Source organism: Hippoglossus hippoglossus, chromosome 1 (assembly GCF_009819705.1).
Source record: "Hippoglossus hippoglossus isolate fHipHip1 chromosome 1, fHipHip1.pri, whole genome shotgun sequence".
NCBI classification, from domain to species: Eukaryota; Metazoa; Chordata; class Actinopteri; order Pleuronectiformes; family Pleuronectidae; genus Hippoglossus; species Hippoglossus hippoglossus.
In genome coordinates this window covers 4,148,426-4,175,068 of record NC_047151.1, presented here as the reverse complement: position 1 = coordinate 4,175,068, position 26,643 = coordinate 4,148,426, and the positions used below count along the sequence as shown (strand labels likewise).

The 26,643-nt window shown below is 41.4% G+C and overlaps 1 protein-coding gene across 7 annotated transcripts in view; it reads left to right on the top strand.

The window, feature by feature from the left end:
- LOC117771491 (endonuclease V-like) overlaps window positions 1-26,643 on the top strand; it is a 91,962-nt gene that overhangs the window by 17,633 nt on the left and 47,686 nt on the right. For 6 of the 7 annotated variants that reach the window (XR_004615603.1, XR_004615602.1, XR_004615597.1 and 3 more), the window contains exons 6-8: window positions 5,637-5,705; window positions 5,881-6,009; window positions 23,853-23,922. Coding sequence is in view for 4 of the 7 variants with exons in the window: in XM_034601910.1 (XP_034457801.1) it covers window positions 5,637-5,705; window positions 5,881-6,009; window positions 23,853-23,921 (267 nt within the window). In the remaining 3 variants the exon portion in view is untranslated. Of the gene's footprint in view, window positions 1-5,636; window positions 5,706-5,880; window positions 6,010-23,852; window positions 24,395-26,643 lie in introns of those variants that run through there. The other variant, XM_034601936.1, reaches the window with a different exon arrangement.

Sequence of the window (26,643 nt, the reverse complement as noted above, 5' to 3'; positions counted from 1 at the left end):
ACAAATTCATTTCCACCAAAAATGTACTTAATATCTTATATATTAAATTCCAGAAGTCAAGGAGAACTCTTAACTACATATATTAAAAGACAGGTGGCAATTCTAGTTACAATTTCCTTTGAATGTGTACATATGCCTCCCTTGTAGAGGAGTTGCCAAATCGAGTCCATAGATGTTTTATTTGAGTTTTTCAAAGTGAAAGTCACTATTTGTTGTTGTGTTTACAGCTCACTGCATTCTAAAAAAAAACAAATGTCAGAGGGACGAAGGACAGAATCCTCAATTGCTTTTCAATGTGCGTCTGTGCGTGCATGTGAACTCACACTTGCAAGTCTATTTGTATGCTTGTGCACGTGTGCGTTGGTGTCTACAGTGTGACTTTTAATACAAGCCAAGGCCTCCTTGTGTAGCTAATGCTAAGGTGACTTCTTGAATACAAATCAAGCTGGAACAAATGGCTGTTGGTCAAAGTATACCTGCGGGACAGCAGCATGTGGATGTCATTAATATGCAAATGTTCACTTTGTTCCTCAGTTACCTGTTGAGGACAGAACCAAAACAAGCTGAAGTTGCTGAGGTCATCACTTACAAACCATTTAACATAATTTTACTATCAGCTCTCAATAGAAGCTTTAATTGTTAAGTTTTAAACTTTTGTCACTTGCAAACTGTGTGTTCCTCTCTCACAAGCTTCCTATATCAAAATGTTTAGCCTATACAGTCATGTTCATGATTAATGTGCATACGTTTGAAATCATAATATGCATATGCCCCGTCTGATCCTTCTCTGCTCTTATTTATAATGCAAATATTTGAAAGAGGTGTCAATGTGATGTTTAAAAGCTCTTAACGCATTAATAATACACATTTTGTTTACATCGTGAAATAGGACCGTCTGAGGTGTTTTTATTACATGTCATCCCCATGGGTGGTGGTTGAAACGGGATCCTCAGTGTTTCAGGGAGCACAACCTGTTTCAAACCAAAACAGACATGACAAGAACACGCAGAGCTCTGATGTGACAGTGATAATAAATGAGCTTTCTCTTTGGGGAAAATGTCAAGATGCAAATTCTCCGTAGATGATGTTGATCTGTGTCAGATCAGCGACGGGCATTTCCTGTAATGCTGCCGACAAGTGCTTTTCAAAATGGAACCTGAGTGCACGGCTGTAGCACTCGTCTGCTATAATGTTAACTCAGTTATCTGGCAATACTCTGTTTATAACCTCAGCCGTCCTCACGTAGTAGTGCGACATGCTAATCCAATTCTCTGGAGGAGCATATCGATCTCCCTCAATTAGTGTTAGTGGCGTTAAGAGTCCAGAAAACGTTGGTTTGTATCTGCTGTGGGAAGCACAGCCACCTCCTGAGTACGCAGTCACACACATCTTCTGATACAATCTGTGGCTCGGACATGTTCATTTTACGTATCAGGTATCATCACGCCCATGCCGCCGCGTCTTTTGGCTCAAGCGATTAGCTTTGGTTCAGTGGCTGTGCAGGAAATTTTAGATCTCCCCTCCCGTCCATACTGATGTAATTGTCACTCTCTGGGGCTCGGTCTAATTTGTCTACAGGCACGTACATTATTGTGAGGCCTTGAGTCAACACCAGCTTTGCCGTTTCATCGCTTGGTGGGAAATTAGCTTTGAAGTAATCTGTGAAACACGAGCCATATCAGGCTCCCGACCAAACTTCAGAAAATTAGCCATTAAGAAATACGATTAGCCATTACTGGCTCTATACTATCACCGCCATGTACCATTGACAAGCAATATGCTGCCATACTCAATTAAATGTTATAGAGCGTGTCCAAAAACATTTCCAGCACTCTGAGAGCTTTCAACAAGCAATATGCAGTTTGAGAAGTGTCTCTGAAGGTTCCAGACAGAACTCTGTCTCTGTTACACAACTTAAATCTGCAGGTCTTGTCTGTGTGTGTGTGTGTGTGTGTTAGACGCAGGTGCAAAGATACTAAATATGAAAATAAAATACTTTAGCAAAAGTTTTATGTGGTTATATATATTTCAAATACACAATTTGTTACAGGATGTAGTTAGATTGTAACAGATACATAATAATCATAACTGCTAGTTTACACACTAAACCTTTAAGAGCTTAAAGGAATCACTCAGCATTATGAGAAATGTCCTCTTTATCTTGCTGAGGAAGAGAAGATTCATATCACCTTTCATAGTTGTGTGTTACTTGTTCAAAGAGTGAAAATAATAAAATTCAGAGATCAAGTATCTGTCATGTTTTTGCAGTTAGTAAACCTGGAGTAAGGATATATTTGTGCATTCACATGGGGTCGTAATACTCCCCCAAAAAGTAGTTCCCAACTCGGAAAATTCCTGTGCACACCAGCTCAAGGCGGTAGGTTTCTTTGTGTTTAAAGTTTGATCCGAAACAACTTTGTTGTTGCACAAAACTGTCCTGACTTTGGAATATACAAGCTTCTCTACCTCCCCTGCAGACCAAATTAATGCATCTTGTGATATTACAAATTGGGAGCATTTTATTAATAGTGACTGTAACTAGTTTCTTTTAAATGAGCTGAATTAGTTGTATTGGTATTAATATTGCATTTTATTTAAATGTAGCTGTCCCTTCATTTTGCTGAAACTCTTCGCTAAATGGTAAATAATGAAACTGTTAAAATTTGCTAATAATTGTGACTTGTTTTCCCAACTTGGTCTGCTCTTTATTACTTATAATAATAAAGTCATAGTAAACCTTTAAATCAAGAAAAAAAATCAAGCAGTAGTATGAGAACTTTGTTATTCCAGTCTGTTATAGAAATGATTGTCCCAATGATTTGTTTAGTTGAGAGTCTTTGCAGTGTAGTCCCCTCAGTAGTCCATTAAAAGACATTCTATACACGCATCCTGTTGACGTGTTGTTGAACAAAACCCTCCATCGCTCCCTGCTCTCTAGCTGCTCTGTTGCTTGCAGCTGAGTTTCCACAGGATGTAACAATGTGTCTGTGCTCGAACAGAACCAGGGGAGTGCGGTGTGTTCTTATCAGAAACAAGACATATGAGAGAGGAGAGAAAATGTTTCCTTTCTCCTGTTTTGTCCTTGATTCACTTTTGGAAAATGATATCCTTGTCGGAAGTTCCCCGTTGCTCAGCTCTCTTCTGATCTCACCTCTCTCTCTACCTCCAGCTTTGCTCGCCTCCTCTCTTACTCCGTCCCCTTTTGTCCCCTTTCCTCCCTTCTCATCTCCTTTACTTCTCCCCCCCTCTTTGTCTCTGTTTTTTTTTCCACATTGATAGCCTGGCTGTAACTCAAACTAGTGTGTTATTGATGACTCACACTGTCTTTCTGCTGCACTTGCTCCGTAAGGGCCAAATCTCTTGCACACACACACACACACACACACACACACACACACACACACACACACACACACACACACACACACACACACACACACGCCGCTGGCCACATCCCAGCTGGGATTGGAGGCCCTGTGTGGCCCCTCCTGTCTCCCTGCTGGCTGCTTGCTGTAATCATTCATAGTAGAGTGGACACCCCATCCATCATGGTGGCTAAGCTCCCTTCATGGCCCTGGCCCATAACCCACCACACACCTGTCAACAACAGACAACATCACTGTGTCTGACTTTGCTCCGTCTCCTCGACTGTGAGAGCAAAACTTTAGTTTCTATGAAGCAAAATGAGGACGTTGTTTTTAAAATGCAGTTACCCTGATGTCTTCCTCCACAAATCTCCACTAACCTATTAGATATCAAAGTCTGTGCATCGAGTTTTATTATACTGATATATTGTGTAGGTTATTTTTCTTTGTATGGTTTTAATACCAGATTAATATATGAACCCACTGATGTTAGAAGAGAGCCAAAAACGTAGGAGTCGGTGTGGATAATCACCAGATATTTATGGATGGCTAATGGCTTATTATAGAGATTAATTACAATGAGTCAGAGTCTGCCATAGATATTGTGTCTATAGAGTTTAAAGATATAAGATATATATATATATGTATTTATATAGTGATGGAAATCTGGAAATACACAAGTCTGGAATACCAAATTATAGAAACAATGTATGTGATCTTTTCAAGTCATATGAAACTGTTAATTTCCAAAAACAGGACATTGGAATCTGAATGAAGCTATAAACATTTAAAAAAAAATATTTCCCCCGTTCGGATAAAATTGCAGATCCTGAAGGAAGGCAGTCATACAACTTATACATATAGTAAAATCACATATACTGTATTTCTGGGTTCGCAATGATGTAATCTCTGTGGAGAGAAATGGAATTGGTGAAGAAAATTGTAATTGACTTCTGTGTGTCTGTAGGATTCACACAGTGGCTGACAAACTTTACACAAGTTTAGGTCTGACTCCCACCTCTGTCTGTATTGATGTAAACATGGGGGACCTCCATCCATCCACGACAGTCATGGAAGAGAAGCAGCTATTACCCTCACACTGTTCCTCTTCAGTCATTAATGACTAAGTGTGTGTACATGACCAATGGCATCAGGAAGTTGTACATGTACATATAGACTTGGTTGTTTTTCATCAAGATATTTCACCTCTCATCCAGGAGGTTTCTTCAGTTCTGTCTGATTAATGTGACGTTTCAGGTATTTGTTAGGTTAGAAATAAGAACCCTTTATTACATGATCTCATACAAGAGGCTTGTGGAATGAATATATGTTGAATACCGTCATTATTAACTTAAGTTTAGTAGTAAAAGTAAAATTATTATTGAGTATATTTGAGTAACTTTGCTCTTCTTCAGCTGGTTTATTCATGGTTTTAAATCATTGCAGTCATCTTGTTTTCTTTAGTGTGGCACTGTTTATCATCACGTTGTGTTCTTTTTTTTTTATCCATATTGTTGCACTCAGCATGATCAGTTTTTGGTTAATCTTTATTTCTACCCTGACTTATTTACACTCTGACTTTGTGTTGAGACGCCAAACAGAACAGTAATTTAACAAAAATAATGTCAAAAAATTATGAAAACTTGATAATTTGCTTTAATTGATTCTTACCCCTCCCCCCAAAGAAAAACTTTTTCATCAGCCACAGGAAAATGTGCTGATAATTTTTCCCTTTTGTTTTTAATTAGTCAGTGAAATCAATCAAAACTGATGGGTCTCACTTACACCTTTGTAACACTCTTCAAAAACTAGAGCATGCATATGCATGTAGAAAAATCCATTTTAATCATCCTGTCCTCAAGCTTTACTTTGATGTAAGACACACAGCTGCTGTTTTATTTGAAGAGTTGTTGTACAATCTGATAAACTTCACTGATGCTACATGTTCACCATGTTGAAGGCGTGAGTCACACTTAAAGACGCTTTTGTGCAACTTTATTCTCGAAATATTTTTTTGCTCAGTGAGTGTTCAGGCAGTGAATTAGACTCTGGACTTTTCATTGACAGAAGTATTTTTTTTTTTTTTTATATTTAGTTTGATAGAATCTTGAAATGGCTTCAATTGGACATGAAAGCCAAGACACTGAGGTTACAGATAAAGCTTGTGAATCCTCTCCAGAGGGTTAATAGTTTGTCTCAGTTTGCTGCAGTTTGCTCTGGCATGCTGTACATCCTTCTCTGACTTTGATTTTTGTTCCTTTGCCTCCGCAGATCGCTGCTCTGCAGAAAGGAGGAGACAGCTTCCCACTCACTGCTGCCTCAGGCAAAGTGCTCGGAAAGGTGCGGCGAAGGACACATGCACAGTGATAGAAACAAATAGTTTTCGCCAAGGTGTTGTTTTTCTGCTGCTGCCTTCAAAGAACACACACCCTGCTAAAAGTCAAACTCAACAAAGTGTGTATGACGACCACAGTCATGAAGAGAGGTGAATGTTGAACAGTAACTCTCTGTGCAGGCGCTGCGTAGCTCTGATAAGAGCTCCAAGCCAGTTTACGTGTCCGTGGGCCACAAGATCAGCCTGGACACAGCTGTACGCCTCACACACTCCTGCTGCCGCTACCGGGTCCCCGAGCCCATCAGACAGGTACACACACAGACACGCTAGCATGCACGCACGCAAACACACACGCACGCACTCATGCACGCACGCACGCACGCACGCAAGCATGCACGCACGCACGCACGCACGCACGCACGCACGCACGCACGCACACACACACACGCACACACACACACACACACACACACAGTCAATAGTGAATTCTGTAGCAGAGTGACTGAAAAGAAGTCCTGGAGGAAAGGCAAATTCAGAAGATGTGTGACAGCGTCCTGCTGTGAGACAGAGATGTTGATTATCATGCTGTGTTTGCTTTGGGGCCTGCGAGAAATAGAGGGAATAATGAATGCAGCCAAATTAGGTCTCCATGCACCAACTTTTTAGGATGACTTTTTTCCCAGAACCAATGTAGATGTCAATGCAAATAATTTCAGTGAATAACATAATGCTACCACGACTCTTCCAATATGAAAGTGAAGATGTTTTTAGCTCCCACACTGTAGCTGTAGCATTCAAGATGAAGTCTTGTGTTAATTAAAGGTTTCAAATGCTTGAATTCGCTTGAGAAGTTGGTGTAATTATTTTTCTCTTGTATACTTTTCTCACAAATGAAAAACCCCAAATCACCAAGTATACATTGCCTTGAGTATTGGTTGGTGTGCATTGTCCATGGTATGCACTTGGGCATACGATGTCAGATCCACAGCATTCCTAAAATTCAAGTCCATGTTGAGCAGAAAGATGTTTCAGCATTCTGCTAGTTTCTCTTCCATTCTATAGACATTATCATTATCTTTCTTGGGACTATCTTCCTCTTTCCAGTTGCCAGTTTCCAGAAGCGTAGAGGCATCAGTTTGATGTCATTTTGCAATGTGCGACATTGACAGAAGGAATCGATAAACTTGGAGGTATTGGATTTCAATGGTTTAGACATCTTGGAACCAGTCCTCAGGTGGAACTGGTCGATTCTCATAACTACAAATACATATCCATACACATCATAAAAGGTAACTGATACAATTTGATCAATTTTATAAAATCGCAACAGGTCTTAGGGGAGTAGAACTGCATGTGTGACAAAATCTGTATAAAGCCAGTTGTGTCTAATAAATGTCTTCAAGTGATGTCACTTGGGGCTGGAGTTGATACGTTTTTAAAGCCACTGCTACTATTACACCTGAACCTTGCATTGTGGGTAATGTGAACACCAGGTTTTGACAAGATAGAAGAGTAGAAAAGATATTTGCATCAGTTTTTCATTCTTTAAAACAAAACAAAACGTTTGACAGGTTTAAAGAAGTGCTTTGCATAATTGGTGGAATTCTCTTTTAATAGGAATTAATGTGAAAACAGGTGTAAGTGGAGGGTGGATGAGAAGGTTTTTCTTAAACCTTTAAGTAACTGACTTTGAATAAAACAAAATGGAGAAGAGACTGTATCCTTACATGGGTTATTGATTATGTTGATAATCACATCTCATGAACATGCACCCCCTCATGCTCAAACCTTATAACAAAGCACAGAAATGTAAGAGGTTTAGTGAACAAATATTGTGTTGTTCATCCAGTATTTATTTGTGTTTCTACCTGTCAGTGCTCATTATATCATCCTCTGCATTAGACAATATAATAAACTGAATGAAATCTTTGCCCAGAGATGGTGATTAAGATCACTATTAATTACCAGGATAAGTGGGCAAAGGAAATAAATGTCCCAGAAGGTTATTTTTACAGCTTTAATGAGTCCTGTCATATAGTAATAGTTATAGTTTTGACTGCATTCTGCATTTTCTGTTGAAAAAAGGGTCATAAAAAGTTCAGTCTTAAATCATAAAAACACCCACTGACTGTCATTTTGGGGAAGAAAGGAAGACAAAAAACCTGACCTGAATTGATCCCTCCTCCTCCCTCAGGCTCTTTTTCTTTCTGCCACTAGGCTGTGCTGTGCTTCTGCTGCTCAGCATGATTTCACCTTCGCTGAACAGAAAACACACTTTCAGACCCACAAGCGCACACACGCCTCTCAAAATCAGTTTTTCACCAAGAGAGCTGCAGTTGCAGCGGCTTACTCATCCCCTCCTGTGTGTGTGTTTATTTCATCAAAGTGTGAATGTGATGTGTTTAGCTGGTGAGAGGAGGAGGAAGCAGCAGGGACTGGGTGTGGACATCAGACAGAACCAGGGACACTCTCACCTTCCTCCGTCCAATCGCTGACACCTCTGTCTCACTGTCCAACCTTTCTCTGAAGTCCACGTTCCCCTTTTTTCTGTCTGTCTCTTGCTTTCGCCTTGTGTTCTCTATCTCTGTCTGTCCCACAGATATTTTCTATTCTGTTTACTGCTGACATCACAGAAAGCAGCCCCTCACAGATCCAGTTCTGGAGAGTTTCATGTTCAGAGCTGAACCCAGATGATAGAAGTCAAGCTGCTCTATCCTCTCCTCTGTCAGACACGTGCATTGGACAACAAGACGGCCGAAACAGGCCACACAGATGTCAAATTATTGGTTTGAAAATATGTAATTTGTCCAGACTCTTGTATATCAATATCAATGTCGGTAGTACATGCTTAGCCGGACTCAGCAGCTAAAGGTTGCCAGTGTCTCTGTGGCAGATCTCGAGCTGTGGTTCATTCAGAGCAGTGTTGGGGTTCGCCAGAAAAGGGCACAGTCTATGTTTATATTCAGGAGAGAAACATTGTTAACTGGCATCAGTAGCATATTGGAGGAGCAGGTTGTGGAGCAGATTTGACAAGAAGTTGGACAGATGGGTAGAGAACAGAATATATCTACCTACTAATTCCACAAACGTCTGTCTTTATGTGGAACACATATCTCACAAATAGGTCATCTAATCAACTTCACACTAGGCATGTTTATTGTAAATTACCTGAGAAATTGCAGTGCCAAGTTTGGTGCTATTTTAACACGCAATTTGTTAAATAGTTAAACAATGTTATAAATAGGCAACCGGCGCTGTGTAGCAGTTATAAGGGGCCGGGCAGTGGACAGAGTTGAACATCTCACTTCTTCTATGTCATTATTTTTATTTCACCATATTGGACTGACACATTCACCGGAGTCCTGGGTGCTGATCTCTGTCATGCCAACAACATTCAAAGAATCACTTCCTCTTCATCTAGTCGTCAAAGTAAAAGCAAAATGTTTGTTTTGTTGCTGTAATGCTTTCTATCGAGCTGAATTACAGAGCTTTTATTATGAAAAGTTGTGAACTTGGGTCTGAAGGTTGTGTCGATGGCCACAGACCTTTTAAAATAGTGGACATGTAATGTATGAAACAATGACAGCAGTTCAAGAAATCATTCAAACTTATAACTTATATAAAACTCAAATATAACTTATGGAATGACAAGGAATAATTCTGAAGTAGCTCTGCATCAATTAGTTTTTCACAGTGCTCGTGTTTGTTTGAGGAGCTGAGCTGATACAGGCTTCATGTACAGACGAGTGACAAATTAAATTAAAGAGTAACTGGAGCAGTTCATGTTGAAAATGAGCCTGTCATTAGGGCTAATTGCTCGGTCTGCATTAATCCAGCTACTCCCCTTCTCACGGGCATCAACCAAAAGACACTTCACTTCCCTGCAGGGTCTTGAGCAAATATACCTGTCGTGACACAGCTGTGTCCTCCTGAGTCCTCCTGAGTCCTCCATTTGTCACAATTTGTGGTTTCACAGTGCAACTTTATATAATGTCACTGCTGATGTGACATTGTCATTCTTTATGGTGTCACAGTGCAATATTTCATAATGTCAAACTCCTCAGACACAATCCATGACAAGATAGTGATTTCATTGAACCCTCTCAGTTTGATGGTTGCGTAGGGTTTATACCGATTTTTTAGTGTTAGCAGAAATACACAAAAGCTGGAAGACAGATTACCTCAAAACTTGAAAGAATGTGTTATGTGTCAGGAAAGAACTTGTTAAATTTTGGTTCAGATCAAGATCAGGGTTCAGCTTCAGGGTTATTTTCTTCACTCTAACATTGCAAGATAGAAAGTGTATCCACTTTTTCATTGATTTCTCAGAGTTGAATTTGTGGATCATGATGAAAATAATCAGGCCTGTTTAGGGGACTTATATTTATGAATGTGTGCTATTTGGTGTAGATCCAAATAAGAATAGCATCTAGTGAATTTACATTTTTGTTATAAGGGGACTGTTGGGCCTTGGTGGAGGTATGCTCTCTACGCCCGGCTTTGGCTGAGGGGGTAGAGAAGCAAGATGCTAAGCCCTGAATGGCCCCTCATAGATGTTGAATGCACTAATTGGAAGTCGCTTTGGATACAAAGCGTCAGTTAAATGACATGGAATATAATGTAACTATATTATTATATTGTTTTTTAAAATTGTCTCTGTGGAGGTGAGGGGGCTGGGAGAGCACCCTCACCTGCACCACAGAGGATCAATCAGTGCAGGTGAGAGCTGTTAGCTGATTGGTCCTCGTGCTTAAGAGGCAGCATCGGAGCTGCCTCAGGGGGAACTCAGAGACTCAGACACTGGAGAGACGCCCGGACTGAGCTGCAAAGCCAGTCTGCTTTATGTTTGATTTAAGTTTATGTTTGGTGATTTAATAAAGATGTTTAAAAGCAACATGTCTGTCTCTGGCTGTGTGTGGGAGAGCCCCGTGGCAAGGTCGAATGCCACAGTCTCGATGAGTGCTCCCCAAAAATCCTTGGCTCCTCACTGGCTGCACAATCTTAGTGATGCTGTTTTCCGCAGTCATGAACCTTCCGGTTAGGTCAGCAGAGAAGTTGCGTCGAGGTGCAGTTCTGGCAAGCGGCATCCAACAGACATTTAATCCGGTGTCAGGGCATTTATGAACGATTTCACCACCACAGCTAAATCATAACCTGAAGGGAGATGGATTTTGGAGGACTTGGTCGAGCCACCGATTGGGCAAGGATAGAGTTCAAACCTGCAGAATCCAGAAGCCTGGTACTGAAGAGGGGCCTTGTCCAGGATTGGTTCTATTTTAAAATCGGAGAGGGCATCATCCTAACTGTCCAAGGGTCCCGTGAAGAGTTTGGGGAAGTGGTACACGGCCAAACTCAATGACAAGCAGAGTGTGAAAGAGATGCTCATGCAAGCTGAAACCCGGATGACATTGCTCGTTTACAAGGTACCCGTCTCCACTGTTGAAGGGCTGGAGAGGAGATGGCTAGGCGTCCCGAGAAGTTTCTGCTCCATTGGCCTATACTGCACAGGCAGCGAGGTGCTGCTGGCAGGAACATCTGTGGTTGAGGAGTATAAGGCAACAAAAACACAGCAGTCCATGATGTTGTGAGACGGTAAAGATAGAAAAGTACGCCAGGCAGACATCAAGGTCAGCCAGCAGAGCGCTGAGGGAGGCTGAGGATCGCCTACATCATGCTGAGGGTCGTCTGGTCAGTAGCCCAGAGCAGGCTAGGTCTGGGTTGCTCCACCAGGACAAGCTGGAACAAAACTAGACCAAAAGAGCAGCATGGCATGGTGCCGAGGGAGGTCCACAAGGCAGTGGAGGAAAACGGACACGTAAAGGCTGTAGCCATGAACAAGCTGCGCTGCTGAACAAGTTGGGAAGCTGTGCAAGGAGGGCACTGACCTGGCATGGAAGGACACCGGATCCTGCCTTCTCCATCAAACTTCCACACAAGGGTTAGCAGAGAGCCCCACCTGCACGCACTGCCAAAGGCCTGCCAACCTTGAGCCTGTCCTCTCCTCATGTTGATCAAGTTCGGCAGATGGTGGCAACACGACCAGATCCTAGCACAGTTGGATGACTGTGTGAATGTGAAGCAGGCAAGAAAGAAGGCAAGACAGCTTCCTAATTGCCCTTGTTTCATCCACTTTCTCAGGCCAGGGGAGAGTGCAACAACAGAGATGAGTAGCAAAGGGGTCCTGGCCGCAGCAAGTGATTGGGAAATGCAGGAAGACCTTAAGATGAAGCTCAAATTCTCTGAAGAGATAGCCCATAGTAGCTCAGGAGACCTGATATCGCCATATGGTCTAACGTTAACAAGCAGGTGGTGCTTATCGAGCTAAGAGTACCCTGGGAAGAGAGGATATAGCAGGCACATGAACGAAAGCTAAAGAAATATCAGGACCTCATCCTTGAGAGCCAACGCAATGGATAGAAGGCCTGGAACCTGCCAGTGGAAGTCGGCTCTAGAGCTTTGCAGGGCAGTAACTCTGGAGAGCCCTTGGAATGCTTGGGCTGGAAGGTCCAGCTAAAAGGCGGCTAGTAGCCACTATTACCAAGCCGGCAGAGGCGGCATCACCTTTGGATCTGGAAGGAGTGGTGGCAGAGCCAAACTGGTAACGGGCCAATAATATCACAGGGTTGAGTGGTGGAAGCAGGCATAGTACCAGGACACTGGTGCTACCGTTGAGCTCCCGGAGATGTCATGGGCTTAAATTGATGAACCATTGAGAAAGGGGGGTGCCCATTTGAAAACCTCCAGAAGCCACTCAACTGAGGCCCAGTTTGGAGAGAGGTGCATTGAGGAAGGAAATTAAGGAGATAGTGATGCTGCTGTCTCACAGATGGTGCATGGGCGGTTACCTGTAAAGCTGAGCCAGTTGCAATAACCCCTATTGTATTTTGCATATTGTATAGAGCAAAATCCTGTTTTTAAAGGTACACATAATGAATTGGATTAACACAGGATGTCAGTGTTTCTTGCAGTTTTAAAACTTGTGATCAAGTGTCTCCTCAGTGTCTCAGCACTAAAAATGAACCCTTCACTCTGCTGTTTATTTTTCTCATATCCTCCACCTGTAAGATCCTCTTACTTTATATGATAAGTAAAATAAACCTCTCCATCCACAGTTTGAAATTCCAAGAGAGGAAGATGAAAGGTGACATCATGTTTGGCTCCTGCAATGAAGGCTGATGTGTGAATGCACTGACGCAGAATCTTATGTCCCACAATGACATAGTCACATACATAGTCTCTCTCATACACATATATATATATATACACACACACACACACACACAAGCACACCATTATATTTTCACCCTCATGTATCCCACGCCTATTGAGTTTCTTTCCCATCTTTAGTAAGGAGCGTGCACTTTCATTTAGAGTGCATTATTTCTTCATTTCACATTTTGTTATATCGAAGCTTTTCCTATAACCTCTCTAAAATACCCCCTACTCACATGTAAATCTGCTCCTTCTGAAAACTGTTTTTCTGCTCTCAGATGTAAAGTTTCTGCTCATGTTTTTCAGTTTCAGTCCTGCTCCTCACACTCATGAAACTTTTTTCTATTTGTCCAAACTAGAGTGGCACTCACTAGAGTGTATACCTCCACCAATACTCCTAATGAAACCACATCAAAATTTGTACACACTCATAAATAACAGTCCCCTAAATACTCCTCATTTTTTCCTTCAAGATCCAAGAATTATTCTCAACGAAAATGTTGAAAAATGCTCTGTTCAGATCCACACAAAAATTGTATGACTTCTTGATTCTTGCTGATCGATACCACATCCTTCCACCAAGTTTTCTGGTAAACCATTTAGGTAATTTTTTGCGTAAAACTGCTAACTAACAGACAAACAAAGAGACTAAAACATAACTTCCTCTGCGCAATGTAATAAGCTTAATACAATTCCCCAGACAGAGTTAATGTTGACAACACAATATCACTTTACTACGTCTATGCTGGTTTGTTTAACAATGTTCAGAGGATCACACTCCAGCATGGAACATATTTTATTTTACTAGCCCCATTACTCTATTCAGATTTGATTGGTTATGTCCCATTTGTACATGGGAGTAAATGCATGTACTGATATTTGTGTATTTATTGCTGATTTTCCATGTGACAGGTCGAACAGTTCTCTCACTGACAACTCCATCTGCTATGTCACTGCATCCATTGAGATTACTTCTCGAGTCAACATGAAGTGAAGATAATCGAGGCCTGAATCCTGTGCCTCACTGTGTGGATGATGTTTTCTGTTGGTGTTCATTGTCAATCAGTCACTTCGGTCCAAAAAACATTTTCCCAGTTGCTCTATGGAATATGAAGGTGCTCCTTGGCAAACTTATGTTGTGTTTTTTTTCTTCTTTTTTTGGAGAGCTGCAACTTCCTCCTCCCTCCTGCCACGGACACCATGCACCATGATTTGTGTATGATCAGCTGATGAGTAGGGTTGGGAACCGAAACTCGGTTCCAAATTAGAACCGAATCCAAAATATAGAATTTCGGTTCTGCTTATTGGACCCTAAACTGCAAGGATGCCGTATGTGTCTGCCAGGACCTGTATACGTGACTCTGTCACACACCAAGCAACAGCCTGTCCATTTGTTTAGACACAGCCTAGTATGCATGGCTAACGTGGCTAAGATGAGCCGCGATAAACAGTCAAAAGTCAGGTTGCATATCCAAACTCACCAAACATTGAAGGCAGCACGGCGTCGATCTGAAAGACTGCACAGCATTTAATGTTCTGCAGTCTCGAGTGTGTCATCTTCAGCTAGCACCAGTAGCACCTCGCTAGCACCTCCAGTAGAGCCAGGCAGAGCGAGCTGCGATGGCAGCGACACACCGTTCTCACTGGCATTCAAGGGAACGCTGACTAACATGACTTGTATGAATTATGTCAGTAGGTTTACTATAAATGAGACGTACAACAAGCAGCTCAAACCGTTATTATCCACAAATGGTTCAACTGATTTCCACTGTGTTGTTATGGAACACAAGGTTAATTTAAAGGCAAAAAGTTTCAACATTGCCTCTATCTCAGTTACTACTAATTTACACAGTTGAGTTAAAGACATTGAGCATGTCTGATAAGGCTCTGAGATGAGTTGTGTGGGTTTTCTTTTGTAATGTTGCCTGTCTACCACAAGGCGTTACTACTGCTGCCCCGGTGTAACATGAAGCACAGCTACTGTGCATCTGTCCAGTCCAATAAAGATAGTTTTGTTATCCAAACATTTGACCTCTTTTTTTTACCATTTTGGAATCGAAGTGGGAAAATCGATAAGAACCGGAACCGATAAGCAGAATCATAATCGTAATCGATAAAATTTAAACGATACCCAACCCAACTGATGAGGAGATGTTAATCTGGTTCAATGATTCCTCAAAGCCTTTAACTGCTACTCTGGGATTCTTTGCTACATTACTGATCATTGTGCTCTTTACATTTGTACTCTTCTTAACTTGGCACAAATCTCAGAGTTAATTCTTGGAGATGATAGAGGAGGTATCTCCCCATATCATCATCTCCAAGATATGGACTTATTGACATGAACAGGAAAGGTAGCATAGACAGTCGATGCAAAATCTCAGTCTAACAGTCTGAGTTGAGAGGATAAGCAACTCAGCAGAAGTGGTACTGTGATATAATAAACACTCAAATATTTCAGTTTGAAAGATGAATAAATGTGTGACATGCCCATTCATACTGTGGTGCCTCATGTTCAACCAAGTCCAGCTAAAGGCAAAGTAAAATAAGTCATTCCAAATCTGAACATATAATGAAACAAAAAGTATCTCAAAATGAAAGACCACGCTTTTAACAGCTTCAGAGAACATTTGATGTGAAGTAGTCTGACATCTTCCTCGAGTCATCGTCTCTGTTTTTACTTTGCGGTCACTGTGACAGTGAGAGAGTGACAAGCAGAGGTCAGAGAGCGGAAGCTGACTCATCCGGAAGATGTTGCATTAGTGACCAGACCATACATCCATTAGCTTTACCACTTATTCTTTTGAGGGTCGTGGGGGGCTGGAGCCAATTCCAGCTGACAGTGGAGTACACACTGGACAGGTCACCGGTCTAACACACAGAGACAAATCTAACCCCTGTAGAAACATTTAGTTGATTTTAGTTCATTGTCTCAGAACTCTGCAGTTACTGAGTCATCTGTGTTTTTACTGGCATCCTGCCATCATGTGAGGTGGGACTGACTCTGGTTTTGATTGATACCAATTCTGTTTAGAAAAGTTGACTTCAACATTGAAGCAGTGTTATAACCTCATATTAGCAGATACGAGCCCCAAATGAAAAAAACAGCAGGAAAACTACAAGAAAGTTAATGACATACTCAGAGTTCCATATGCGAGTGGAGTATAAAGCTAGGATGATCAGTCGGTATGTACAGTAAATTGCCACCCATTTTCATTGATGCTGTAGATCAGATATTAGGTATTAGATGTTTTACAAACCAACATCCAAAATATTGGGTCATAGCTTCTCTAATTTAAAGAGAAGTGTAAACTAAATATCTTTGGGTTTGGGTCAACATAACAAGGCGGCGGCCTATTAGGAAGAGATCAGCAGATTAATGTGTAATACAAAAAATGCTAGTCCCAGTGGGGTTGTTGCGTTTGTGAAAAACAGAGAATGCATACGTTAAATGGTAAATTGTGGTCGATTCAGTGACCTTATGTCTCATCTAATTCTTTGACTTTGGGGTTTCTGGGATTGTTTTATGGGCATTGTGTATTTCACACCAGCTTTTCTTTTTCTCATGTTTTAGTCTTGGAAAGAAATTCCTGTACTGAGCCCAATACTTTGGACCATACTACATTACAGCTCAGAATTTTGTATGTGTTTCCTCTTTTAATCAGTCATAACTTTTCCTTGGGAAGTTACGGGAATTAATCTGGAATCAGAAAAGAATAGATGGGAATCAAACCTTTCACTCCCACATGTAGCCCTCTGGTTAGAAGCTCCCTCCTCTGACCTCTCAACTCACACTGTAGCCTGCATGAAAAACCTTGAAAATTCAAACTTGTGGAAACTTATATTTCAAAGCTTTGACATTTTGATAAACCTATAAGGCTTCATGCATGAGTGACAAAACACCATCAAGAACAGGAAATTATGTGGCCTCTGAATCATCACCTATACAACCTGTCATCTGTCATTATATATATATGTATGTATATATCATGCTGGTTTTCACTCAACAGGTTTGGGTATATATTGTTGTTTCATGTGTGTAGTCTTGGCCCACATTTGGTCCATTGGTCATTATCTCCAGGCTAAAATCCATTACTCACTATAGTCAACCCCCTAAACCTCATCCTCCACATACACTAATGGGAAGACATCCACTGGTAATGGGACTCCGAGGAGCAGGCTGAGACGTACAGTAACAGCTTATCTCCAGACCTCTCCTCTCTGTCTGAGTGCTCTGCACCGAGCGGAAGTCACTAATTATGATCCCTCTCTTATTGCAGTCACCTGTACACCGCTGACTCTCCCAGTTCATACAGGACTGTAAAACATTAGTGTGTCGTCTAAAGTTTATCTGTTTGTTTTCTGGCAAATACTTTCCTGGAAGTATCAGAGGGGTTGAACTTGTATTTCAGGTTTCCTGACATTCAACTCTTGCTACATAAAAGGGTATCCTCAGAGCACCTATACTAAAACATCCTCCTTTACACCATGAGGCTCTTTGGATAACGGATCTATACAATTTTCGTATTAAGGGGCAATAAATGTGAATCCTCGCTCCACTCTCCATTTTGGGTTTCCATACATCCCTCCGCTGTGCCGGGCAGGAAGACGGGAAATGTAAAAGCTGTACAGCTGCAGTCCCAGATTGCAAAAACAGATGGAATTTCAATGTGAGTGATAGGCGGTGGGGAGGCTGCATGCATAGAATAAAAGAGATTGAGAGAGGCTTTGTGCGTTTGTGGGTACAGGGGAGAGGGCATGCAGTGTGTTTGTGTGTGTGTGCCACAGAGAGAGACAGAGAGAGATGTGTGTGTTTTTTATGCGGATTTTGAAGGCAAGGATGTATTTATGTAAGAAGCAAGATTTCTTTTTTTTACAGTCTCCAGGTTCAAGAATTCATCCAGAGCAAACCATAACAAAACGTGTGTGTGTGTGTGTGTGTGTGTGTGTGTGTGTGTGTGTGTGTGTGTGTGTGTGTGTGTGTGTGTGTGTGTGTGTGTGTGTGTGTGTGTGTATGTGTGTGTGTGTGTGATCTGTGTTATGTCACCAGCCTGTGTTTCAGGTGTGTGTGTGTGTGCATGTAGTCTGTGTTATGTCACCAGCCTGTGTTTCAGGTGTGTGTGTGTGTGTGTGTGTGTGTCTTGCATTTGATGAGGCCCCACTCCGACTTTTTCAACTTTCTCCTTTAACTCTCATCCTCCTTGGTCTCCTCGACTTTATTCGTCCTAACTGTACTGTTATTTTTTTTTTACTCTTCTCTCTCCGACGTCTTTCATCCATCCATCTATCTCCTCCCCCACCCCCCACTGCGTCTTCTCCACTCTGTGAATAATTCAGGCCTGCAGTGCTCGTATATTTTTGGTTGTTGTCACCTCTACAGTAACACAAACACAACCCATACCAGTGAGCATGCACGCATACACACACACACACACACAGCCAACCAACCAACGAAGCTCTTTGACGACACCAAAATAGCAGCAGAGACTGAGACTCGCCAACTACGAACAATTATCCTGACAGGGTCTTTACACCATCTGTCATGTTCAACAGTCATTTTATCCTTTGTTAAAATAAAGACATTGATCAGTGCAGTTTAAAGAAATCACTGAATACAACAAATATAATCCATCAACTGACTATAATGCTTATCGCTGACATAAAGAGACAAACAACCATTCTCGCTCACGTTTACACCAACGGCTCAGTCTCCAGTTAAATAATCCAGTCGGAAACACACAAGCCACTTGGTTTTCGTTTTTGTTTTTCCGACAACAAAGCAGCAGCAGCATGTCATCAGCACTTTAACCTTTAAATACACGCTAACCTTTGCAGCATGCTCATATATAATCAATCAATCTGTGATATAGTCCACATATTTTCATATTGTACTTGTTTTTTGATAGGTTTTTTGTTTTTGTATATGTAATCTCTGTTGTTTTTCTTAAATTGCAATGTTGACATGCTGATGTTTAGCCATTGTGTTTATTGTGTTCACCATCTTACTTTACCAAATATATCAGGTGAACAATTGGTTAATAGCTGTAATCACAAAGTAAAGCTACGGCTGCTTGGATTGTCATTAATTTGGCTCCAACAGTTTGGCTCCAAAGTAAAGTATTGATCAAACTTGGATCTGCTGGAAAAAACTGCAGAATGGTCAAGAGATCAAAGTCATTATGATTCTTCTGTCGACCAGATTTCATGCTGATTCATGCAATATTAATGGAGATATTTCAGTCTGGAGCTTGGTGCTGGAGCCACTGTTTGGCTGACCGACATGGCCCTAGGCTCTGTAATGTGAGGATGCACATACATCTTTTCTCTCTTTGTTAATCTAACATCTTTGGGTTTTAGATTGTTGGTCAGATGAAAAGAAAGTAAAATGTAAACGTGATTTCTAAATTTTTCACTCTCAAGATTTTATAATCAAAACAATCAACAGATAAATGAATAATATGAATAACTGCAAACCACATGGATAGCAATGGCACACATCAATTCCCCATTTGTTCCTCTTTTCAAACCAAATCCTCTGTGGAGCAGCTAGAATATCACTTTGATGGAAACAATGTGTTTCATTGAGTTTGAAAGGAATAGATGAGAGAAAGAGAAGCTTACACAGCCATAAAACAGTCATGTTGGACAAGTGGCAGGGTGAAACATCTGTGAGGGAGACACCAGTGCTCCGCTGGTGGCCGCCAGTGGAACTTTTCTGCAAGTGTCGAGAGGCTGTGACTGATTTAAAGTGGAGCTCCCCTCTGGGGCTCGGGGCTGTCTAAATGTTAATATATGTCTCTCTGACATTCTGCTGCTGCAGCCACTGGACTCTGGACCTCCACCGAGAGATTGGTGTAGAGAGAGATGGAGGAGCTGCCCTGAGGTGGATATGAAAGAGAAGTGTAGATGAGAGGTGAAACAGAGGTTTGAGGAGAGTAAGGGAGGGAGGGAGATCTGGAGGAAAACCGTTTAATAATCAGAGTGATAAAAAGGATTTTAAGTGAGGGAAAGTGGATTCCAGGGAGAAGGAGAAATATAAAGATGGTTTTGAAAAAAGAAAGGAGGGATGTAGAAAGGAAGAATGGGTAGAGCAGACTGGCATAGCTGCAGGGCTTCAGGGGCTTTGGGGGACCAGAGGATAAGAACCTGCCCCGGGCCACTGGACCAAAGCCAGGACTCTGACACCTCTGTGTGTGTGTCATTGTGTGTTTGTGTGTCCCCAGCAGAGAGCCAGCAGGCCACATCTGTTCACCTGTGCAGTCCCACCCTGGCAGGGACTGTGGCGAGAGAAAACCAGCTCTGAACTGATAGAAATTCAGGCGCGTGGGTTTCTTTGCTCCGCAGCAACACAGCTGTCACAATCTCTTCAGTGTCCCTCAGTCACTCTCCCTCCTCTTTCTCTTCTTCTGGTGCGCACGGTGTGATCACTTGTGGGGCTTAAAAACCAGAGTGGAAAAATTGCATTTTCAAATGGTTTGTTTATAGGTTCATGCCAACTAATTATAAATTAATTCTCAAACCATTAATGTTGGTTTGTAAAAAAAACGTTCGGGAGCTGAGAAGTAGATGGTTAATTGGACAGATTTGTGTCACTCTGCCAGGTTTGAGTATCAGTGACACGATGAGTCTAAACACTTGGGTTTTAAGTTTTGGGATTTTTCTTGTTAATGGCCCGGTGAAGTGCAGAATTGAATTTGGGGCGATTTGGACATACGACCAGAGCTCTGTAGCAGCCGCGGCTGGGACTCATCAACGTGAGTAACTTTGTCCATCACGGCGAGGACTGAGTCGAACTTGTCCAAGCTTCGTATAAACATGTGAACAGCTCTTTGTGCAGCAGTAGCTTCAGGGTTCTGTGGACTGAGTCCTCCAGCAGGTCAAAGATTAATTACTGCTGATCACTTTTACAGTTTCAGGAAGAAAACTGCAAACATCATTCACACAAAGCAAGCAAGCAAAAAAGACATAACAATGGGGGTGTTTACTGTAATTTTAGGGTAGGTCTAAGCTATAAAACAACATTACAAACAGAAATGCATTAATATACTGTAGATATAACTGCAGGAGAAGTCAGACATTGTGGGGAACAAAATCTTGATATAAACCTAGTTGAGACTAAGCGGTAAGGTAATTGTCCATTTGCTGGAGCCTCTCCAAAGCTTTGAAAACAATTTACCATTTAGAATGAAGTGTTCACCTTCTGTATACATTTTTAAAGGTGAGTTGAAACCCCACTTGTTTCCTCAAGCTTTTTAATGTCCTAAAGGTATTATAAACTTTTTAGCTTTTATTTGAATTGATTTCATTTATTATTTTTCTTGTCTTTGATATAAATGCACTTTAAGAATAAACTTGACTGAATTAGTTTTGGGGGATATTTTTCATTTGGTCATAAACCTGTGTTAAATTACATTTCATCACTGGGGCTATAACAATCCTGAGGGAACATGACTCTCTACAATATGTCATTTCATCCGGTCGACCTAATGATGAAGGCCCTGGGGTGCTGTTGTTATATCTGGTCTGCTTTTTGTGTGTCTGCATTTGAGTGCAGCTCAAGCATCTATAAAGAATTGTTCTGTGTGGTTCTATTTAAATGTAGAGTGTCAAACATGATGTTCTGTTCTGTTCCTTTTTGGGTTTTCAACATTTCTGGATGTGCCTCTCAACTAAAGTTGCCTATTTTTACTCACTAGGCAGGAAGCAGCGATCTGAGCAGGCACACAAGACACTACAGCAAGTTAGCCACTGCAGAAATAAGTTTGCAACAACAACTCAGATCCCAACAGATACTTCATTTGAAGAAGCATGGAAGAAATAGACTGCATAATAAATATTATTGAAAATGTTTAGAAGAGCTGATGCTTTGTTTGTTTTTTCAAGCTTACAGCTTTAAGAAGCTGTATATTAGACTCAGAGCAATACACACACACACACACACACACACACACACACACACACACACACACACACACACACACACAGGCCCTTCCTGGCCATTCACACATTCATGGCATGACTGGTATCAGATGACTGTTCAGAGTAGATGGATCCAGTTAAGTCATTTTGCATCACCAACAATTAGATGGTGAATTCGTGGAACAGGCAAGTGCAACAGGCCTAATCAAAATGGCTCGGTGTTAATGAGAATATTCTCAGTAGAAATAGAAAATGAAATGTTTTGTTCTGTAAAGCGTGATATTCCAATTACCGGTACTCAAAGAAAATACTGTATTATTCTTTAATGTGTAGCAGATGTCTGAAAAACAATATCTTCACTGTGACTCCAACTGCACATAAAGCTAATTATTGATGAGCCACCCTCCTACACATTCTACACTGAGAGGGATCTCAGTCTTATTCAAATTTATCAGAAACTTACTGCAATAAAAGGTGTACAACACTGATCAGTTTCTTACCCCTGTATTACCCCTGTATGAGTGATATATCTTAAGATGTAATTTCCGTTCTCTGCCACAAAATGTTTCACGTCATCAAATGAGAGAATAATACATTTCTCAATGAATAGTACTACATAGACTAAATGTGCCCTGGAAGCTGTGTAATTTAATTGCCAGATTATATGGTGATGACAGGAAAAAGACCAGAGGTGGATGATGTGGAATAAAGTTGAAATATACATGAAATAAAATGTATTTAAATAAATTAGCAATTAAAAGACGAGTGCCATCGGGGGCAGCCGTGGATATCTGCTGGCCGATGTCGACAAAGGTTCCAGGAACGTCAAAGCTGCTTTATTTTTAATCTATAAAGAATCAGGGAAGCCCTTGTGTTGAGCCTTGAGGCACCCCACAAATGAAGCTTAATGTAAGTTCAATCAGGAAGTCTACCTGTGTGTCCAATTCATTCACTACTCTGCCTGCTTCTCTCTGCTTCTTCTTATCAGATGACTGCTGAGTGTTTATGGTAATCCAATCCGATTTTGCCATGATCTCAATCAGCCAGTCACGTTGTTGCTGTTAATTTTAAATCTGTTCATCAGCTGTCATTTCAGCATTTTACTGCAACCCTCCTCCTCCCCAGTTACCTCCACTTTCCTTATTCCGTGTCCACTCATCTCATTCAGATCATTATTTAGATCCCTTCAACCACCACCAGTGTCTACATTTCTAACCTTAATGACACCACGAGCGGTCTAATGGACTCTCATGTATATCACTTTCATCTCTTTCTGTGCACGGAAAGACATTTGGCTCACTTTTCAATTGCAGTCTCTCCTGATTGAAATGTCCTTATGCTCTGACATTGTCCCAGCCCCACAATCCACGAATAATGGTACAAATCAAAATTGTAGTAAGTTCTTGAGATGTCAGCTGATAGGATTAAAAAACACCAAATGAACAGGGGAAGGGTTCATGTGAGTAGTTTACCTGATTAAACTACATTTTGTCACATCCACCATCTCAACTTTTGTGTCACGTTGCCTTTATGGAGCCTCACAATTTTTTATTTGTAATGAACAGGGACATTGCCTGGAGGAAGGAGCAGCACGATAAATAAGTGGTGGATTTCTGTCATTTGTGGAGCTTAAGAGGACATCATAAAAAATAATACTTAAATGATGGGACCTGAGAAGCAGTGCTGTAATTTCCTAATGATGTTTAGATGGATATGCTGCCTCAGAGACATTTGTACAACAACTGATTTGTCAGATCATGATTTATGTTGTTATTCAGATTTGGCAACAAACACACAGGCTCAGTTTGCTCAGTGTGTGAAGTCAGCATCAAGGCACTTAATATTAATTTCAAACTTCAGACGAACGTGTTTGGTGATCAAGGACATTCCTGCTCACCTCTGAGAAGCTGACAAATTTCAAACGCTGTGTGGAAACTTGTTAAATGTGGAATCTCTCCCTCTTTTTCTCTTCTTTTTTCTCTCTCCCCCTCCACCTGTGTTCCTCCTCTCCTCTTCCACAGGCTGACTGTCGCTCCAGAGAATACCTTCGCATACACTTCTCAGCTGCAGACACAGAAATCAAAGAATGAGGTAAGTGACAAAATCTTTATCATACACGTCTGTGTTCTCACTTTCCAGTGCGCACATTCACACGTGCAACTTTTTTGTGTGTTACCTTGGCGCATGTTGAGAGGAGTAATTTATACAGTCTTAAAATAGGATTAAAAGCCACAGCAAGTGAGTCACTGAAGAATTTCCCCTAATCCTACAGTAAACCCAGGTTGTTAAAAAGCCCAAACAGTCTCATCTACTTTGCTGTTTAAATTAAACTAATTTGGTGTCGAGGAGGATAAATTATGGTGTCATCAGAAAACTGTTAAATGTACACAAGAAGAATTCATGCTCAATTTGCACAAGATTAGATTAAACCCATGAAATTAAAGATATACTATATGTAACAATTCTTTATATAAAATGTTCAAAAACAGGTACACGTATGTTGTACATTTTGATGACTTCTGTATTTACATTATCCAAAATGATTCCATCAATGTTCAAACCCAAGGAAATCCTGAATTGTATTTAAGGTAACAAGCCATTTACTTTTGGCTCCGTCTCTGCAATCACTTTGACGTATGACAAAGGAAAAACACACATTGGTCACTCATAATGGATCATGGTAAATGGTGTGTATTAAAGAGCTCTTCTTGATGACTGCTCAAAGCGCTTTACAGTAAAGTTTTTGCCATTCACCCATTCACACAGTGCATCTATCACTTTTCTCTATGGGGGGAGTTCACTTTGGCATGTGGAACGGGGAAGATGGGGATCGAACCACCGACCTTCTGGTTAGAGGACGACCACTCTAACAATGATCCACAGCCCCATCATGATGATGTATTGTTCTTTCTTCCGTAACATGACCAAAACTTGTGTTGTGTTGGCGTCGTCATTTCATGTTCTCTGTCAACAGGGAGGTCAGAGGTCAGAGGTCATGTAAAAACAACCATGTAGCTGCTTGAGACTTACTGTTGTTTTAAGATGGGGGCTTGAACCCTGGCTTCCTGTTTCGGTGACAGTGTACAACTCTATTCTGCAGCAAGAGAGGTGGAAAGTTTGGGAGTTTAATCTCCTTTGACAGGTGCTCTGTATTTTGGGAGGGATGAGCATGGGGCAGAGGTGAGGCAAGGACGCTGGAGGTTAGGCAGAGATGCAAAGGCAGAGAGAGAGAGAAGCAGCGACGAGGGGAGAAACACGGCTTTGATCCTGTGACTCTCATCTGAAATAACAGGCAGCGCCGCTCGGTTCGGACCAGCCTTCCTCATTACCGATCAAAGCTGAGGACCGTTAGCACGCTCAGATACTTCGAAAACCCAATCATCATTCACAGTATTTTCAAACATGCACAGAATTGCACATTCGGGATCCAAGTGCAGCTCCTCATCTTCACTCACACTCATATGTTTATATGTTCACTCACACTTGTTCTCACGAGGATGTGTGCACACTCGCATCCCTCAGCTTGCACCACTGGGAAGCATAATGGGGTGTCCATGTTGATCCGCTCAGCAGCTCCCTGATGTGGTGACTCCTCTGAGTGCACCGCTCGCTTTGATCAGCCTCTCCACAAAGAGACTGAGACAGGAAGAGAGGCTTTGTGCTGAGTAGGCAGGGCTGCAGCAGGTTCCTCCAGGCCCTGACCCAGCACTACCCTCTCACTCACTCCCTCACTCAACAGGCTGCACACACTTTGGAGCAGATGTCCTGTACAGTAGCAACAGGAGCATGTGGGCTATACTTTTACCACATGTGATCCTGTGATTTCTCATACTAGCGCAGTGCCTGCTCTAAACCTGCCATCCCCCCATTCACACACACATGCATACAGTGCAGCACTGTGCCAGCAGCGATTGCTGGCCCATTGATGTTCTGTTTGAATTTATATTTGTTACTTGATGAAGAATAAAATGCTGAAAAGCAACTGGTTTATCTCTGGCTGTGTTTGGGAGACCCCAGTGGCATCGTCTATTGCCACAAAAACGTTGTGTTCATCCTACCTGGTTTATCTGAAACTAAGTTTTCATAGTCAGTGTTTTTTTTATGAAAGTGAGTTTGCTTTATTTTTATTACGTGGGTGGTTTCTGTCCAAACTTTCACTGAAATTCAAGTTCGTAGGTTATTGTGCTTAATTTCTTGACTTGTAACTATTGAAACTTGAAGAACCTTGCAGTAAATCAACATGCTTTTGGTCATGAAATAAAAAAAATACAAATAAATGTAATTCAAGGTGGAGGCAAAAAAGTAAACGCTTCACACTGTCAGAATGTGAGGGAACTTGTTGTACGTGTTTTAATCATCCAAAACTGCAGGATTATTAAATTCTTTAAAATTTAACATAATTATTGTTATTTAATTAATAAAAGAGGCTCTACACAGAAAGGTAAATATTACACAGTGTTAATCATACCACACACAGACCTGTCAGCTAATGAACCAGAGTGGTGAGTACTTGTGTTTGTACTGGGATGGTTCGGTTCAGATCTGTGTAATACTGGAATCAGCTCAACACAAAGATCAAAGATCACAGATCTATAGAATCTACACCAGTCATCATCATGGGACAGGAAATCTTTGTGATCGCTGAACACTTGTTTCCTCCAAATCCCTCCATTCACGCACTCCTATCAGTGTCACTGCATCCATCACGCAGCAGTAGCACGAGTGTCACCGCAGTATTTATATATTCAGAGCAATTGGACCGATTACTTCACACATCGGTGGATCCTAACCTCCACTCTGGGATATTATTTG